Here is an 18,702-nt window from a genome sequence, read left to right on the forward strand (position 1 = left end):
AATGACGAGAGGTTTCTTCAAATTTTTGAACTCCAATGCAAGGTAGATCTCATCGTACAAATTTGGCAAATATAACCGTGGCGAACACTGGTGAATAATGCCTGCGTTGCGTTTCTTGTGGTAGAACAGTAATTTTTTCTAATAATGCATTTATACGAGTTTACATTACAGTTTTCATGGGATTATGAAAACTTTTCTGCCAACTATCTTTTAATTTTTTAATCTAAGTTAATCTTGTCATTAAATTTATCGAGAGGATAAACCTCATGTTGTATTTATTATATCGAGCAATTTTTCATTTTGATTTTCGGTGGGGTTCTTCCTCTTTGTCGAATGAGATCATAAGGCCTTAGGACCTTATTATTCACATTATATAATGAAAATTAGTCCAATCACAAGTATTTCCCTTATCCAAATCCATTGATTTTCCTTTTGAACTTTCCCGAGGAATTAGCAAGGAATTAGGACGGCCAACTTTGTATCACCTAGTGCCTGTGCAGATATAGTAGGTGTTAGGGAATTCATAATATGCTAAAAGACAAATTACAATTATAATTTTCACTATATTCCACAACAAGGAAATTCACGTAAACTACTAAATAGGCGACATGTGCAAAATGCGACTCTAATACAAGAAGCAAATGACTATTAATGTCCTGGTTTGTTTTAATAAGACATACTCTTGAATGGATTTTGCTTAAGATGGTAAAATATTCAAATTCAAGAGCCTGAGAACCTCTCCTGTTAGCACTTTGGGGATCTCATGATGGCGGGAGACCTTTTGTGAAGGTCCATCCTTCGGTTTTGTACACTTCGATGGAGGTTGAGCAAACATTGCACTCAAAAGGTCTGTCGACCATTCTATGATCTAGTGCGGAGTAATTATGAATTATGATAATGTTGAGGGGAGGCAGCTACTCTTCTTGCCAATCCTCCATTGTTTCTTCTAAGCCAATTTTTTTTTTTCATTTTTATAATAAATAAATAAAAAAGATATGAAGCAAACATTTGTGAATAAAACCATTATGATTTGGTCCAATGGCTACCCTTTCTATATGAAAAAGGGGGAGGTGAGGGATTTGAATCCTCACATTCTCAAGGGAGTTGAGGTGGAGACAATTAGTTTCAAGTATGAGTTTTGACTCTCACATCTTGTAAAGAGGTAGGATAATAATCTAAAAGTGAGTTGAGAGTTAGAATAAAATTGAAAAAAAAAATGGTGAAAACGAGTGGGTTTGCCTAGATAGCTTCGGCCCGTAGGCTACTCGCCCAAACCCAAAAAGCTGGATCCATCGGTCAATTAATGGGCTTTGTGTTGGGTAACAAAGTCAAATACCGGCCGGGCCCGAAAGCTCAAGCAGATACTTCTCAGTCTGTCACGCTAGATAAAATATTCAGTGGTTAGCAACTACCAAGTCATCGGCTGACCTAGCATATATGCTCCACTGAAAAAGCGACATCTGTCCGGTGACCTAGAATATGTAGGAATTGAAAAATTAAAACCGAAAGGGCTCAGATGCTCTTTTCTCTCTCCTTTGGCGACTGACATAAGGGATAATAAATGCATTGTCCTTGCTCAAAACCCTCTCTCTCATCTTTTCAATTTTTCAAGGGTTGTATACACGGTGCTTTATCTCCCCCCATTCCTCTTTCTCTCGAGAAAATATTGGGTACCCTAACAGTGCCACGTTATCGGTGTTCTGAACCATTCAGGCATCGACACCTGTCCACGGGACCCGCCACGTCCGCTCACTCCATCTTCTACGCTTCTGTCTCTCTCTTCTCTCTTCTCACTCTCTCCGAAATAACTCTCGGCTGATGGCTCGGCTCGGCTCGGCTCGGCTAGGCTGGGCTGACAGTAGAAAGCACGGGTAATAAATGCGCAACACTCCCGCTTAAAATCTCTATCCTCACTTGGATATTTTATGGGCTCTCTCTCTCCTCGTGGACGAGCTGCACTTCCTCAGTTTCCTTCTCAGCGCGTCCCACCCCCTCCGCCTCCGCCTCCCCCAAAAAGCCTCGCCGGTCATCTACCTCTGGCACGTCGCCTCCTCCAAGAGCCCCGCCAGTCGCAGCTGGTTCCGGACCGTTTGTGCTCGCGTTGGTCTCTCGGCAACTTCTGGGCCTCGGTCTCGTTCCCGAGCGGCGCCAGGCTCCCTGCCGTCGACCGGGTGCTGTCCCTGTCGCTGGCCCTATCAGTCGCGAGGGAGATCTCGGTAGACCTGGGCAGGGCCGACGGCGCGGCGAAGAAGGAGAGGCGCGGGCTAGAGGGCTGGAGAAGGATTCCCGCTCGCTGTGGACGAGGTACGTGGACTGGCTACACCAGCACTAGAGCTAGGGCTTTTCCTTGGACTAGAGCCGAATCGGGTTCACGAACGAGTTCGTGGAGAAGATGGAGCCTCGGTTCCAGGCCGCGTTCAAGGCGATGGAGGAGCTGGAGAAGGGCGCGATCGCGAACCCGGCCTGGGCGAGGGCCGCATGGTCGGGCACTACTGGTTGAGGAAGTCGGAACTTGTGCGGGTCGGATTTTCCCGTGGGATCCTCTGGCGCGACGGAGATGGCCTTCTCTGGATTCGTTGACTGAATCTTCATCGGCTGATCATGGCGACTCTTCCTCTTCCAAGGTAATCTTCCCTTTCAGCATCGGGTCTCGGGTTTTGGGTTTGGGTTTGGTTCGTGTTAATCTTTTATGATGAAAATTGCTTATTTTGATGATCGTGCAATTGTCGGCGAGGAGGAGAAATTCTGATCATGGTAGGTTTGGGTACTTTGTTGGTGGTTGGAATTTGAAAGTAGGGATGGAGGGACTTTTAATGAATTGGCATGCCGAGATGGCCGAGCAAGCTGCGTTGGTTGTTCAGCACGTCGAGCAATGTCTGTTTTCCGATTCGCTCGAGATCAGGGACTACCTAAAAGCAATCGAGCACTTGAGCTCTATGCGACTCGGATTCAAGGACGTCGAAATGTTTCTGTTCAGGCCGGAAGTGAATGTGCTACTGAACTTGGTTGGCTTGCATTACTGCATGCACTGGCTTGAAGTGCCAGTAAGCAACTGTTTACTTTTGGGCACCGAGGAAAGACGCACATAACTGCCAAATGGGCATTTTGCTTTCAATTACTGTCGTTGAGCAGACTTTGATGTTTCGGCTTTGCTAGAATGTGGTGTGTAGAACTTTTGAATGGTGCTAAAATGTCCCGAAACAAAAGCAGGAATTTGTGTTTGTTATGGCTGTAGCATTTTCCTTCTCCTCTTACACTGGGGGAAAGATCTCTTCAGCAAGTCATCTCATCTGTTGGGAAAATGAAAGATTGTGTATATGGTATAAACCTTTCCTCGCAAATATTGTGCATCACTCTATGAGAGAACTTGCTTTTTGAAGATTGTATTTGTGTCAGTCTCAAATTTTGTCAATCTCGAAGTTGATATTTATAGCTTGATTGTTCGTCTGGCCTCTTATTTAGCTACATACTGCTAAAAAGAAGAATGATAAATGAAAATTTTAAATTTGCATACTATACGTAATGCCCTGCCTTTGAATATGAGTTACTTGGTTTTGATTTGTGGAATCGCACCATGCAGATGAACAGATATGGGCTAATCATAATGGGATTCTTTACTAATTTGCATGTTGATTTCTGTTTTGTTAAGGGTAGAGGTCTCATTCTGGCTTGTCAGTTAGGAATATCACTCTATCATTATCCAATGCATTGAATCATGTCGCAGAGACTCCAGAGATTGGTTGGAGTTTACTCCATGGTGAAATAATCATAGAAATTTTGCAGGCTGAGTATGTCATGGAAGCGCTTCAGAATAGCAAGATCTCACAACATCAAGTGAGTGTCAAATGGTGGAAGCTCGGCAGGTTATTCTATGGCTTCCGAATGCGAGACGAGTCTCATTCTTGTTCAGTTTCCCTGCAAGATCTAGCATTGCCTCAGGAAAATGAGGTCCTCAGCGTGCTTCATTGAGGTGCCATTCCTGAGGTCCTTCGTGTCCAAATTTCTGTATTCCATTCTACTAGCACTCCCTGGTCTTTCCCAGAGCGCGCAAGTCTGTGATCAATGATGATTGATATAGACATCTGGTTATACCACAGAAGTATGATCATGGTATGTACCGGTGTCTAAGAAGATTGGGGTTTGTGCATGTTAGTGTGCATACCTGTTTAGTGTGCATATCTGCGGCCTCATTTTGTCATGCATGATTGCCATCAAACTAGTTTCATTTTCTATCAATAACTGCTGATTCCTGGTTAGTTTTAGCACATTCATCAACTGAGGTAAGAGTGGAACGATATACAATGCCTGCATCAACCTATAGATTTTTTGCTTGTGGCTATTGGTTAGTCATTCGTTTTTCTGTCCCATGCCAGCATATAGATACTTTATCTTGCTACAGAAGGCCCCAGCCCACTTCCCATCCAAGGTTTCTTGAATGTGTTATAAATTATTCTGACTATCTGATTTGCCTGCCTGGGTGAAAGAATCAGCTTCTTTTATGTAGAGAGTTCTGACCATAGGAAAAAAATACACACATATATGTACATTTATTTTGTGTGTGTATTTACATACATATACAAATTGGGCATTGATTCGATGCAAAAATATTTCCTTTTTCACATCCTTATTCCTCCAGTAAGTGGGGTTCTCCATTTACAGCATGCTCACTCTTTTTCTGATTTTCTTAAGCTGGAAGTCAGTGGCTATTATCACAAGTTGTGGGTATTATTGGATACCATCCTGAAAGCAATGGCAGATTTTACAGTGAAGCCAGAAAGATTTTCTGTGATCAAGGTAATCATGAAATTTATGCTGCAGAAAGAAGCTTATATCAGTTCCTGTGTATCAATAATCTTTCATACGCTTGGTTGAGGAAAGCTAGATAACTGCAGGCCAGAAGCAGCAACTACTTTTACATTTTTTTACTTTTGTTATAATCTACCAAAACATTTGCATTAGTTCCTATAAGGACTGCAAAATAAATTTTTTTGTGGGGGTCATCAGGAGTGCAGAATAATAGGAGAAGCATCCTGTTATGTGGGTTTTTTATTGGTGGAAATTGCGGATACTTCTGCTAATTGATCTAAAAGCTCAAGGTATTACGTGAAGGAGTATTTTACTGTTTAAATGTTTCAACACAACAACCCCACATGCATAGGCTAAACTTTGACCTAAGACTGAGGCATGGAAATTGACTACGATCGGGGGGCTCAGGAAAGGTTTGTCAGGACCTATTATAATACCATGTTGAAATTGTAGGACCATGTAAGTTCAAGCTATTAGATGGAGACATAACTTAAAATTTTAAAATTCTAACAAGTTTAATGTATTGAAATACTTTAAGAAATGTTGATATTATCTTTGCCTTATTCATACTCTCAAAGTGCATCTTGGCACAAAGTGCCATAAACTTGACAATCCATGTTCTCTTCGTGATCAAATAGCTTGGAAGACCAATTAATTGTGAACTCTGGTCAACTTTTCTCAAGAAGCTTCCATGACATTAGGCAGAAATGCCAATCATTTTGCAGAGTAATGTTTTTACCTGGTCATGTAATAGATTATTATTATTTCGAGTACGCCGAATCTAATCAGGAAATCTCTTCGTACATGACTAAGTCGTGAAATTGCAAAGGGTCCAAATACACTTTGCTGATTCAAGCAATACCTCTTAAAAAGAACCGCCACTAGAGCAGTAGCTTCCAGATTGGTTCTGTTATGCTTTGACCTAAAAAACGTCATAAAGTAATCTTATTTGTCAAGTTTCCTGAGCTATGTGCCAGCTGCACCAGTTACTATTAAGACTCATCTTTTATTGTCTTCCAGGAGAAGTTGACAAAAAGTTATCAGAATTTCAAGTTTGATGAGCCAAGATATCATGCCTCATATTATCTCTCTTTAATATTAAATGACCATTCATGGCCTTGGGAGGAAGATCTAGAAATACTTGAGACCCTTCAGCCTGAAGACCTTTCTCGGTTTGCACCTAGAATGCTCTCAAGAGCATTCTTAGAGTGTTACATAGCAGGTTCAGTGATTTTAGAAGTTATTCCTTTCTTTTTTAAGTTGACTCTCTCATATTTGAATCTTGATCTACTTTTATTTTGTCATCACTCACTAGGGAATATGGAGCATGATGAAGCAGAGTCAATTGTTCATCATGTTGAAGATGTTTTAATGGTTCTCATCCTATACGCAAGCCTGTGCTCCAATCCAGCTCATGACAAGCAGACTCGTCACACTCGACGAGGGTTTAAGTTCCGTCTACTCAACTGAAGACCTAAACTCAAATGATGAGAATTCTGCATTGCTCCACATTATTCAGGTACTTTTACTTAACAATATTAACGAAAAGAACAAATTTCTCTCCGCATAACTTTGTCATGAAATCTTCTGGCCTGTCTTTTGCCTGAATAGACGTTCAAGATGACTCCCAGCTCCAATGAACTTAATTAGCCTAGGCCACCTTTGATCTGCTAGTATGTTTCTCTGGGTATGTGAGGCTGTGTTTTGCTTGTAATTTCGGCCAAAAATCTATCTGGTGACACATTGCGCATGGTTTACCCCCTTGGGGGTAGGTTCAACAATTAGAATTGCGCATGGTTTACCCCCTTGGGATGGTTGATTTCTGACTCACCAATTCACTTTGAGAAAGTATATGTTTGTACATTAGCAAAGACAAAAATTTCATCAGATTAGAAGCATTAAAAATCATGGAGTATTTCATTTTGGTAGGTCTACTTAGTCTTTTTCTGTATGTATTTGATTACAATCCCCATAAAATTGCAGATCCATCAAGATGACATTACTTTGAATGTACAACTTCAGCTTTTGGCTTTTATTGCATGGCATGAAGCCTTCCACCAGCTCAGAACAGTTGAGCAACTTGGTTATGTCTATTTGGTCACACATCGGTAAAACCATTTCATTTCTCCTTTCTTCTCCCCAGATGTGTGTTCTGCTAATTATTCTAAGGGTTTCGTGCAGATATGACCTCGGTGTGCATGGCCTGCAGTTCACTGTTCTGTCTGCTGTGAAGGTATACCACAAGGTTCTCTGTGTTTTGACTGCCTCATCACATTTAACTCCTTCACTTTGTTAATCTTAACGGGGTCCAAGGTACATCGACACACGGGTCCAGAGCTTTCTTGAGTCTTTTGAAAGTAAACTCCTTAAGATGAGTGAGGTTGATTTCAAGGTGAGTTGTTTCTCCCATGTTCCATAATGAAAATCATGTCAGCTTGTCAAATAATTTTTAAACCATTACATCAAACCTGTGGAATTTCTCCCATGTTCAAGAATTTTTGGGAAGAATCTGAGCGTCACTGGGAAGAGATAACTAATAGAACTTTCCTATTTGATCGAATAGAAACTGAGGTACAAGATATTGCCTCTCTCTCTCTCTCTCTTTCTATTGCGGACATCAAATCCTAGTCTTCTCAGTAGGGACTGAGCAAATCGACACTATTTTTCATCTACTGTTGGTTTCGCCTACATTCATCTTCTGCTCGATCTCTTTTTATGGAACTAAAGTTACCTGTATACAATTGGCAGTATGCCCTCTCCCTCCTCTCAGCTGAAATTGCCTAATTTATCTTCATGAAGCTGGACATGCAAAGCAACTCACAAAACTTCACTTCGTTTGCATTGCACCAGGTCGCAACATTAAGGAAGCTGGCAAAACAAGAATTGATAGCTTTCTTCAACGAGCACATACGAATTGGAGCGCAGGAAGGTGCTTAGTGTACGAGTTTATGGGAGCAAGCATACATCAAATTTTGAAGTGGATAACAATGAAGCAATTGGACCAAACACAATACGAATAGATAACATTTTCAGCTTTAGGGCATCGCAACCTCTTTACGGTTCACACAGAAGAGGGTATGAACATATGGAAGTTCACAGCAGTTCTAAACAAGCTAGAAATGAGGATCTTGGATAATGTACTCCTGAAACATTTCTCCAAAATCTATACTACCACGCCACACTTGCCCTGTGGCATTTGTACCTTATAGAGTTTTAGTGTTTGGTGTGTGTAAATGACTAAAGGTATTACTTGGAATTTTACTAGATAACGGAACACAAGAAGAGGTGTTTGCTCCAGCTCAATGTTCCTAACCGAGTGAGCAAAACTGTTGGTGTTGGAGTTAGGGTGTAATGCATATACGGATCTATACCATTGAGAGTTTCATAGCAAAACAAGCTTATAAACTATGAGAATTTTCAAATTAAAAAATGTCCTAGTTGTCAATTCTCTGTAAAAGCATACTTGCTCTACAGTGAAATGCTGGCTCTTCCCACAATTAAGTACTAGAGGCATCTGAAAATACTGAGAGCTTGGCCCCTCGGCTCCATAAAACATTATCTAACTCGTTCAGAGCACTAATAACGTGGTCCCTTTAGGGTACCCACTATTTTCTCGTGAAGCTATTAGACTGGCTTTGTTTTTCCACACGTGATGCGCCTCAAAATCTTTTTTTGGGGACAAAAGTTGCCAGATGCTTGAATGAGTTATGCATCCGACACATCACGTGTCGCTGACATGGCGTACCATGACAAGTTAGGTGATCTTATTACGTTCATTGGTATTCAAATGAGGATGACGCGATCATAAGCGTTAAGCGCAGGTATTCGAATGAGGATGACGCGATCATAAGCGTTAAGCGCACTCTGTAGCTTAAATATTGCATCACGAAACTCTTACTTGGTATGATAGTATAGTAATGAGGCTTTGACATATGATTTCATGGCAATTTCCGCGCCTGTGCACCAGAAAGAAAAAAGGTTATCTGATGGCCATGTATCTTACGGATGCACAATCACTTTTCTTTAATTGGTTTGTTTTATCGCATAACGTTTGGTTACCTCCTGCAAACCCCCACTACTAAACAGGAAAATCGCATGAATCAGAGAGGATGTAGGCCTAAACTTGAGATGTTAGGTCTCCATAATCCCCGATTAGAGCACATCGTAGTGGATTTGAACTTACTCCAAGTCGTCCAAAGACAAAAGGAAGCTGATCTCCTCGAGTTAAGATTAGAAAGCCAATAGCAGCAATTCCCTAGCTAAAGGGCCGTCGTAAGTGGCTAATATATGCCTCATCTCTATAACAGTCACTTGGCAGATTGAATCAATACAGCAAGCTGTAAAGTGAATGAATGGATGAAAATCATGACATGACTTGAGTGCCAGAGATGAGGATGGGGAGTATCGATATCATAAGAAAGCGTATTCTCTTTGGCGGGTACTGATAAGAGGGCAACTATCCATTACTCCTGTCAGGAAAAATCTACCACCTTCCGGCACCAAATCATGTCATATGCCATGTTCAAATAAGAGACTAAGATGAAGACTATTAGGCAAAAAGCTACGGAAGATAACTAGAGCGATTAATTGATGGCTGTTATGTAGCAGACCATATACATGTGAGACTGTAAGATGGCCGATCAGTGACTAGCTCCACCTATTGCTGTACAGCATACAATGCGCCACATTGAGGCAGCCCTGGACTTCTGACTAGTCAGCTCCCAGAAGCCATGGACGGAAGGAGAAAAGAGAGGCTGGTTCGAGTATTTCCGAGAGTTCGTCAAAAGGTCCGCAGAAAGAAAGCTCCATTTTCCAGTATGTACTTGAATTATGAATACACGTCCAAAAGGAAACCTTTCCCCTGCAAAACAACACCAAGGAACCGACATTGTTACAGAGTATATAATGTATGTTTAACATGCAAATCGCATGATCTTTTCCGAGTTAGAAACTTAGATGTGCAGTTTCGAGTGAAGCTTTCATGCCCCTACATAGACACGTAGCAGATCAGGCTCATAGACGGAACATCAAGCTTCAGAAGACGGATACCAAGAAGCATAAGCCTGGCTTCCCCCTCCTCAACAGTACAAATGCTGTCTTGGACCAGTACTCCATCAGTGCAAAACCCCGAGTGGATCCACACAGAAGATTGAACATCTAATATATGTAGCAACATCTTTTTTTGGGCAGTGGAAAAAGTTCATTTTACAGGGGAACACAAAACTTTCTGAACAGTGGCACTAAAAGAAAAACCAAACAACAGCACAGCAAATAACACCACTTCGCTGACACATCATTTAAATGGGCAATGAACAAGACAAGAAGTTTGGAAACCAAAAAACATATGCCTGTCCTGTCAAGGTAGATGGTGTTTAAAATAACCCAGGATAGATAATTAACGCATCATCATGATACTTTTATCTGAACAAGAAAGAAGATTATTGGCACAGCACGAAAAAGAGAAGGTACAGAATAAGAAAAGCACTTCCACTGATTTCTTCTAATTAACATTGTTGACAAATTGATATAACATCAAACTTCTATTAGCCTTTCTCATCAAACCAGGCAGAATTTGATGCTTGTCAGGTGGACCTTTGATCTTATTGAAGAAGTATATCGATGTGCATGATGCTAAATGGAAAATTTTCACATCCACGAAATGCCGTCGTTAAAAGCACAACCAACCAAACAACCCAAACCCTTCAGTTTTAACAAGCTGATACATTTTCTTTTTAAAGAATTGATATGCTCATAATACCTTCTGATCATATCTCTAAAACTGGCTTCAAAGTCATTCTCCAACAGAAGTTTTGACATGACACAACCAAGAACAGATTCTGATACCAGAAACGTCTTATGAAGCACCTTTTCTATTTAAATATATTGAAGTGAAAAATACCTCTGGAAAGATGCCACTAATTCTCATAATTCCATGGTTGCGACAAGGAAACCTCTGCAGTTGATGCTTCAAGTCCTTTTTTGTCATGTATAGCACATTTGAGAATATTATATTGCGCAGTAATACTCATAAAGAGCCCGTGCATATACCTCCTTCGCCTGCAAAGGGAATGAGGACATGTCAGGGACCATGCTTGGAAGACGCAACGAGTGTTAAAGAAAGGAAAGAGAGAGCATTGGTTTTCTCATTGGTTACCGACCAAAAAAAAAAAAAAACGTTTTTGAATTTTCTGACAGTACCATAATAGCATGTAAAGAGTCACACCAGCTTAGTCTTTTCACAATAAAGATTATTGATTTTCACTTCAAGCAAGAAAAGAATCTAAAAATGGAAGACCTAGAAAGATCTGTATAAATACCACTGCATTGGCTTCTCTATGCAAATTTTCTGACATCACTAAAACAATGCCGATACTTATTGCCATCCAACTATTGTAAATCAAACCAAACTCACAAGAACAAAAACATTATACAATTAGGAATTCAATTATTTTAATTTAGAAGAAATCTGGAAAGGTAAGGTAGATATATTCCAAAGAGATAAAATACACACACTAGTCAGTTGCAACAAGTAGTGATAAGGACCTGTTCACGAGTCAACATAAGCACCAATAATACTTGCTATAGAAAAGCATAAAAAAGGATAGAGACTATATATTAGAAAAGTTAAGGCATATCAGGGTAAAGTAATAAGGAGTAACCTCCTCAGAGTTGTAACAGGTGGAAGTAACTTCATTGAATTTAATCTCCGGTCCAACTGATAACCCAGCACCGTGGAAAGTAATCACTCTTTTTTCACCAATTTCTTTCTCCACCTGTAAAGTTGCACCTTATGAGACAGAATAAAGATGTTACAATAAGAGATACGTACATCATGTAGATTCCCAAACCTGGGGTGGAGGTGGCATGATATCATAGCACAATAATGCTAATGGGTAGAGATGTCCTGGCACAGCAGAATGTTCTACAAGCCTCCTCATATTGTCTACAACAGCAGAATCAAAGGGTGCCTGCCCACTCTTTTATATCAGAATCACTGAAAATGGCAGATGACAACGACCAGAGAACTAAATGGATTTTAATGAGCAGACCAAACTTTTCTATCTTCGAGTGGCAGAATGAAGTAAACACAAGTGATTACAACTATGGTACTGTATGGAAGTTCGGTAAAGCATATTTGACATACTCAAGAAAGAGCAGCAGCAGAAAAGGAGCTCTGCTGCACAATCCCAGAGAGCAGAGTGAAAACCTACCGGATACCATTCTCCTGTAAGAGGATCAGGACGATCTCTGCCACCACTTGGCGCAATCCACAGTAGTTGTGATCCACCCCTGCAATGCTCAGGCATAACTAGCATATCATCTCACTTGTAGTAAGAGCATTGGTCTACTTATGAACATGAAGAATCAATGTAAGGACAAATAGAGGAGGCAAAAGGTGACCAACTGTTCACATTAAATAGGATCTTTACCATCAGTGCATTTTCACAGGAGCTGAAGATACATCACCGTTCAATTGTTTTCATATATGAGATTGCATTCACATGAAAAGCTGTGAACGTAGTACCTTAAAAGCAAAGCCATTTCCTTCAAGCTTCGTGTATTTGATCTCCTTTTCATCTCAACAAGCTCTGGAACATCAAACATATGCTTTTTGAATATACACAAACAAGGTTCCTAGAAAAATAGAAGATTCGAGTTATGAGCTTGCCTAATCACTCATCAGCATGCTAAACTTTATAACTACTCATAAGGATAGAGATTTTAAGCACCTTCCCATACTGAAGGGCTTGCAGAGTGGATCTGTTACAACTCTATCTCCAGCTACATAAGTCTACACTAGAAGATAAAAGATATGTTCAAGCAAGTGGCCCACTTGTGGCCTATACTCACGAATGAGGTAATAATCAAGTCTAATAAAAGATAAAATCTGTACCACATTCTCCGCAATATGTGAATGTGTTCCTTCAAGAAGCAGAGCAATAACAGCTGGATCTGCTTCCGTTTGGTGGTTGGATATCAAAATGGCGTTGTGGCCCTGCAATTTAAGACATAAATTAGCATTGTATAACAGTTGGATCCTCTTCTATAGTGATCTGTTGCCTCTATTTACTTTGTGAAGCAGCTAAAGGTCAAATTTGATGTGCATGCATACAATAAACCAGAATCATTTATAAACAGTTTCAGATCATAATTCTACATTACAAGCAAGCAGAATGCAATCTACTGAATGGTAATTTCATTCAGTGAAGAGCAATAGGAAAGGCCAAGAATTGAAATATATAAGAGTCCAAGCTAACACTTGAATCACAGAAAATATACTGTACAAAAAAAGAACAAGAGGGATATACTATGGCTTTCAGTTATTCTTTAGACTAACAAAAACAATTTCAGTTTAAGAGGCAATGTGAATGCAACAGGTTTCAGTAAGACACAGAGTCATCATCGGTCCATCTAAAGGAGAAGGGTAACAAAAGAACTATTCACCTCCTGAAGTTTCTCACGGATTTCATCAAAAACAGGAATGTTTCCAACATATGAGTTTCTGCAGAAAGGAAAATCAGAAGCAAAGAGCAAATTAAGAGATATGTGAGAGTAAAAACAACTCAGAAATGCTAAGAGATATCTAGAGGAAAGTAACTAATTAGTCAAAGGTCCAATGAGAAAAGCTAGCGCAGGAGCTTTCCCTGTTTAGGGATAAGTCCATAAAAACCCTCTGAAAACAATTTAGGAGTTTGCAATTCATATATTGAGTTAATAACAGAAGCTTAATTCTTAGTATTTTATGCTCCCTAGTATTCTGAATTATTATTTAAAAAAGGACAGAAGGGACAGTGTTTTTGCACTTTCCTGGAATGGAAATCAATTTTTCCTAAAGCAATTAGGGCTGAAAGGGGAGTAAAGGTGGAAAAAAGACGTCATGACAAAGTGGTAAGTTTCCTAGAAATGCAAGTTAATTAAAAGTAAATGTGTAGGTTCATCGCTAGAACGTCATGGACCTTTGACATGTGAAGACAAGCCAAGCAAATTATAGAACATAAATAATTTGAGTGCCTTTTAATATTCTTCAGCGAAGCTTTGTGAAGGAAGTGAGCACAAAATTATCGATGAACCTGAAATCAACCAGAGGATGGATGTAATTTTGACCAAACATATAGTAGTCAAAAGGCTCCCTTGCTGCTTTGTGGTATGGAGGGAAGATAAAAGGATCCTGAAAGATTACTGCTTTCTGTCAGATCAAAAGTTTTACACATCCAAGAACGAGCAGATAACCAGTGAAGCTCACAATCAACCTAGCCTTCAAAATGCATCAGCGATTATACTCTGGTAGTTACCTTTTGACAGCGAGAAGTCCGAGAACGAGCAACAGCAAAGGAGAACCGTGACACATGGAACCTGTGGAAGGGATCAAAGCATCAAACAGCGACACACCAGTAGGCAAACAAGCAGCTTCCTTCCTACAGAGATTGAACGGAGCCGAACCTGCGTAGGGAGACATCACCGACTTAGCCTTCGCCAACTGCAGGTGGCACAAACAAGAAAAACCAGAAATCGTATCAGAAAATGGACCTTCAAGATTTCAAAGGAGGAGAGGGCGGTGGATTGGGGATGGGGAATCGATCAACGGAGCGAAAAGAGGTGACGTTACAGCAGCGAATGCTGGTGAGAGGGGTGGCGACCTCGGGGCGGGTGGACAGGCGGAGGTTCCTGGGGAGGTAGACGAGGGCGAGCCGGAACGCGACCGACGCGACCGACGCGACGACCCATGTCCAGAACCCCGAGCGCGCGCGCTTCTGCTTCTTCGTCTCCGTCTTCTGCTTCATCGTTTCTCTCTCCTCCATTTTCGCCGTCGTGGTTCGACGCGTTGGCGTCGGGCGCGTAGGCGGAGGAGACGGGGGCGACGGACTCCGACGCCGACGGAGGCAATCGGCGGAGGGGAGTCGGCGTCGGGGTTTGCTGGAAGAGAGGCACGACTTCGAGGACGAAAGAGAGAGAGAGAGCGGACAAGAGGTCGCGAGAGGGAGGCGGAGGCTGCGTCGGCGTCGGCGTCAGCGTCGGAGTCGAGGGCGACGGAGGCAATCGGCGAAGGCGGAGGTGGAGGGTCGTCAGCGTCGCATTTCGCTGGAAGAGAGGTACGACTTCGCAGAGGGGGAAGAGAGAGAGAGCAGAGCGGACGTCACGAGAGGAAGGAGGAGGAGCGTCGGCGGCGTTGGTGTCAGGGTGGGGGGCAATGGAAGCAACCAGCGGAGGCGGAGGGGAGAGAGGAGAACGCAGGTCTCGATCGTTCTCTGTTTGTTCTCCTGCGAGGAGAGAGAAAGTGAGAGAGAGAAAATTGCAGAAATTTCAACTTAGGGAGAAAAATCTTTTAGGCGGAGTCATGTCTTTTCTTTTGCAGTGAGCCGAGCCAAGCCGAGCCGAGCCCGCCCCCTATTTTCTCGTGAGGAGAGAGAGGAGAGAGACAGAAGCGTAGAAGACGAAGAGAAGAGAGAAGACGTGGCGGGTCCCGTGGACAGGTGTCGACGCCTGAATGATTCAGAGCACCGATGACGTGGCACTGTTAGGGTACCCAATATTTTCTCATTCTCTCTCTCATCTTTTCAATTTCTCAAGCCATGGCTTCGTCACCAGCTCTCTCTCTCTCTCTCTCTATTTTCAGAGAAAATGCTCGTTGGTTTCTCACCGATCAACAAGAAGACAGACATTTTTCTTCGTCCATCTTCTCTAGAAAATCAAACGTTGTAGCGATTTCCGTTAATGCAGATCAAGCAACAGGCGTAACCTCAGATGATCAACGCCCGGAGAGTGGGAGATTATTCAGTCTCCAAAAAGAATTTGGTTGGAAGCTTAAGTTGCTGACGTGAGCTGTCAAAGCCGACATTCTTGGGATCGCAGACGCAACATGCGGAGGAGAAGCAGGCCTCTTCGGGCTCCCCTCAACGTCAGAGAGCGTAGCCCGCTGAGCGAGACTCCCGGACATGGAAGGCTCAGAGGCGAGTTTCTTGGAGAAGCTGGTGCTGTACGCGGCCAGTGCGGCGCTTAGCTGCGTTGTCATATTTGCCAGGCTCTGTCACCTCGACCCAAACCGAGAGGCCTCCAAGATGGCCCTCGAGCACAAGAAGGAAATCGCCAAGTGGTACAGTTGCGGAATTCGTGCTCCTAGATTGTGGAGGCGACCACCCGCGCGGGGCGTTCGAGGCGGCGCGGGAAGGCAACGGAGGGATCATCATGGGGTACAATGCCCTTCATGAGAGCACGTTGTGGAGTGGATTGAGAGCTCACTTTTTGCCGATAGGGGAGGTTCTTATGGTGATTAGGATTGCAAAAGGTGCTAAAGCCGGCGGTGGCGGTGGCGGCAAGTGCTGCATAGTAGACGACTGCATCATGAAGAGCATGTTTTTAAGATCATCTCGCCGTTGAGGAGACAGATTGAAGCTTGAGGACAGGATGCGTTTGCTTTTTTGGATCTGCCAGAGAAACAGAGGACCAAGAATTGTTGCTGGATCTCAATTTGGCCATCCAAATGAACTCCTAAAAATTTTTGCAAATGTAGAGATTCACTAAATTGTGTAATGTTGTGTTTTCTGCAGAGTTTTGCCTCTCTTTGGTCCTCAAAGCGTGTGAGAAGGGAAAGAAACTATTGAGAAACATGATATTTCTGCACATTCGAGACCAGGGACTTAAAACATTCAATTTCACTAAAGCAAATAGCGGTTCGCCAAACACATTGTCGAAAGAAGTTTTGGGTTCATAGTATTAAGTCAGAAAAAGTCGATTCATCCATCGATGAACAACATAATCATTTACAACATGGTCTCTTTAAATTAAACAAAAGAAAGCGAGATGGGTCGCCTTGGCCTCGGAGAAGTTCCCCTCAAGGTCCTCATCGACGAATTCCTCGAAATAACATGCGTCCACTTCGTGCCGGATTGCTGGAGTGATCACACGCTTCCCCGATAGGATCTGGAGCACCAGAACACCAGAGGCATACACGTCACTCTTCTCGGTGCTTGTATACTCCGGGGCGAGGTAGCCCATGGCAGTGCTAGCCTTGAGCATGGTGAGGACCACATCGTCTGCGAGGAGGTTGTGCAGAACTGAGTCCAAAAGCTGTGGGTTATTCTACTGATCGATGAGAATTTTCTCGGCTGATATTGACTGGTGGACTAGCCTGGGTTTGTCTCCTTTATATTCGTGTATGTAGCTAATACATGTTAAGAAAAGGTGCTTGGCGATTTCCTTCTGGTGCTTGAGGGCCATCTTGGAGGCCTCTCGGTTCGGGTCGAGGTGACAGAGCCCGGCGAATATGACGATGCAGTTGAGCGCCACGCTAGCCGCGTACAACATCAGCTTCTCCGAGAAATTCTCCTTTGAGCCTTCCATGTCCGGGGGTCTCGCTCGGCGGGCGATGCTCTCCGACGTTGAGGGGAGCCCGAAGAGGCCTACTTCTCCTTTGCGTGCTACGTCCAGATCTCAGGAATGCCGGCTTTGACAGCTCAAGTCAGCAACCTAAAGCTTCCAACCAAGTTCTTTTAGGAGATTGCGAATAATCTCCCACTTTCCAAGCGCTGATTATTTGAGGTTATGCCTGTTGCTTGATTTGCGTTAACGGAAATCGCTACAATGTTCGATTTTCTAGAGAAGATGGACGAAGAAAAATGCCGTCTTCTTGTTGATCGGTGAGAAACCAGCGAACATTTTGTCTGAAAAGAGGAGAGAGAGAGAGAGAGCTGGTGACGAAGCCATGGCTTGAGAAATTGAAAAGATGAGAGAGAGAAAGAGGAATAGGGGGAGATAAAGCGGGTATACAACCCTTGAAAAATTGAAAAGATGAGAGAGAGGGTTTTGAGCAAGAACAATGCATTTATTATTCCTTGTGTCAGTGTCTCGCCAGAGGAGAGAGAAAAGGAGAGCGTCCGAGCCCCTTTGGTTTTGATTTTTCAATTCCTATATATTCCAAGTCACCGGACAGATGTCGCTTTTTCAGTGGAGCATATACGCCAGGTCAGCCGATGACGAGATAGTTGCTAACCACTGAATATTTTCTCGTCATGCTGACTCTCTCTCTCTCCAGGAGCAGCTCTCTTCCTCACTAGAGAACCCGCCGTTGCACCACCATGCCGGACCGCCGCCCGCCGCCTCTCATTCTCTCTTCGTCTCTCGTGAGGGATGACCGACGCCCGTCACCTCCAGCATCTCATTCCGCCAGCCCAAGGATAACCACAGCGCGAGCGCGAGAGCTCTCCTCAGCCGCCCACACTCGCAGGTTGCTTTTAGCTTTTTTTTGTTCCTTGCCCCCGAAATTTCGATTCTTTTGAAATTGCAGATGTTGGATTGCTGCTTTGCTATTAGAAAGACATTTTTTTTTTCATCCAAAGGAATCTGTGACGAGTTTCGCATAGAAAGGTGGATGCCTGTGACCACCTTGGGCTTCGCATGTTTTGTTGTCCCACTTTTGGTCGGGGCTAACTTTTGAACTCTTCATTGCTGATGGAACGAAGGGATGACATTGCGTCGGTGATTGCGGTTCTGGCACCGTCGAATGGTTAATTTGAACCGTCTGGTGTATCTGAACTTGATCGTGTGGCATCACATGGTGGCAACTTCTCGCCCAGCTACTGGGTTCATTAAGCTTCACAGAGCAGAGCTCCAACATCTGCAGATTTCAAACAGATTCGCAACACGAGCCAAGGAACATGTTGGATCATACCGTGACAAATCAAGTTGACGTTGAAAGGTATGCACTCCGCCGGCAGATACATTGTTTCGGAAAACTGCCGTCACAGTTGGAAGTCCGGGTCGAGCGACTAGTCAGATCTTGATTTGTTTTTTGTTGATTTCTTTCTGATTCGATGCAGAAACAACGATCAGCAGCCACAGAAGCGACGCCAACAGCAACAGGGATGGCTCGACTTGGCCGGAAAGCTCCATGCTGTGTTC

General features: G+C 42.9%; 2 protein-coding genes and 1 long non-coding RNA gene across 11 annotated transcripts; 1 reads left to right on the forward strand and 2 right to left on the reverse strand.

Annotated features, from left to right (window-relative positions):
• Window positions 1-1,933: 1,933 nt before the first annotated feature.
• LOC104444476 (insulin-degrading enzyme-like 1, peroxisomal) lies at window positions 1,934-8,070 on the forward strand. 9 transcript variants are annotated; one of them, XR_005550905.1, is made up of 8 exons: window positions 1,934-2,624; window positions 2,797-4,110; window positions 4,690-4,794; window positions 5,827-6,028; window positions 6,122-6,325; window positions 6,790-6,914; window positions 6,988-7,198; window positions 7,657-8,070. XR_005550905.1 is itself a non-coding variant. In XM_039312144.1 (8 exons), the coding sequence occupies exons 4-8, from the start codon at window positions 6,221-6,223 to the stop codon at window positions 7,741-7,743; spliced, it is 456 nt and encodes a 151-aa protein (XP_039168078.1). In that variant the 5' UTR covers window positions 2,743-4,110; window positions 4,690-4,794; window positions 5,827-6,028; window positions 6,122-6,220; the 3' UTR covers window positions 7,744-8,070. The 9 variants fall into 9 exon arrangements, 3 of the variants coding, with proteins under 3 accessions (XP_039168078.1, XP_039168079.1, XP_039168077.1); XR_005550908.1 differs by having other exon boundaries at window positions 3,784-4,110; XR_005550910.1 differs by lacking the exon at window positions 1,934-2,624 and having other exon boundaries at window positions 2,743-4,110; window positions 6,988-7,039; window positions 7,120-7,198.
• Window positions 8,071-9,333: 1,263 nt separating this feature from the next.
• On the reverse strand, window positions 9,334-10,655 carry LOC120293233. Its single transcript, XR_005550976.1, has 2 exons — window positions 10,565-10,655; window positions 9,334-9,667 (listed from the first exon to the last, which is right to left on the reverse strand). It is a non-coding gene; the product is annotated as an uncharacterized LOC120293233 (long non-coding RNA).
• A 52-nt stretch (window positions 10,656-10,707) lies between these two features.
• LOC104444475 (glycerol-3-phosphate acyltransferase ATS12, chloroplastic-like) lies at window positions 10,708-14,606 on the reverse strand. Its single transcript, XM_039313397.1, is given in 14 exon segments — window positions 10,708-10,833; window positions 10,835-10,863; window positions 11,466-11,579; window positions 11,655-11,774; window positions 12,018-12,096; window positions 12,332-12,422; window positions 12,425-12,441; window positions 12,537-12,598; window positions 12,701-12,802; window positions 13,252-13,309; window positions 13,878-13,975; window positions 14,100-14,160; window positions 14,262-14,284; window positions 14,445-14,606. Coding segments are annotated over 14 exon segments (1,128 nt in total). The 3' UTR covers window positions 10,708-10,721.
• Window positions 14,607-18,702: the final 4,096 nt, after the last annotated feature.

The sequence above is a fragment of the Eucalyptus grandis genome, chromosome 5 (genome assembly GCF_016545825.1).
Source record: "Eucalyptus grandis isolate ANBG69807.140 chromosome 5, ASM1654582v1, whole genome shotgun sequence".
Classification (NCBI taxonomy): domain Eukaryota; kingdom Viridiplantae; phylum Streptophyta; class Magnoliopsida; order Myrtales; family Myrtaceae; genus Eucalyptus; species Eucalyptus grandis.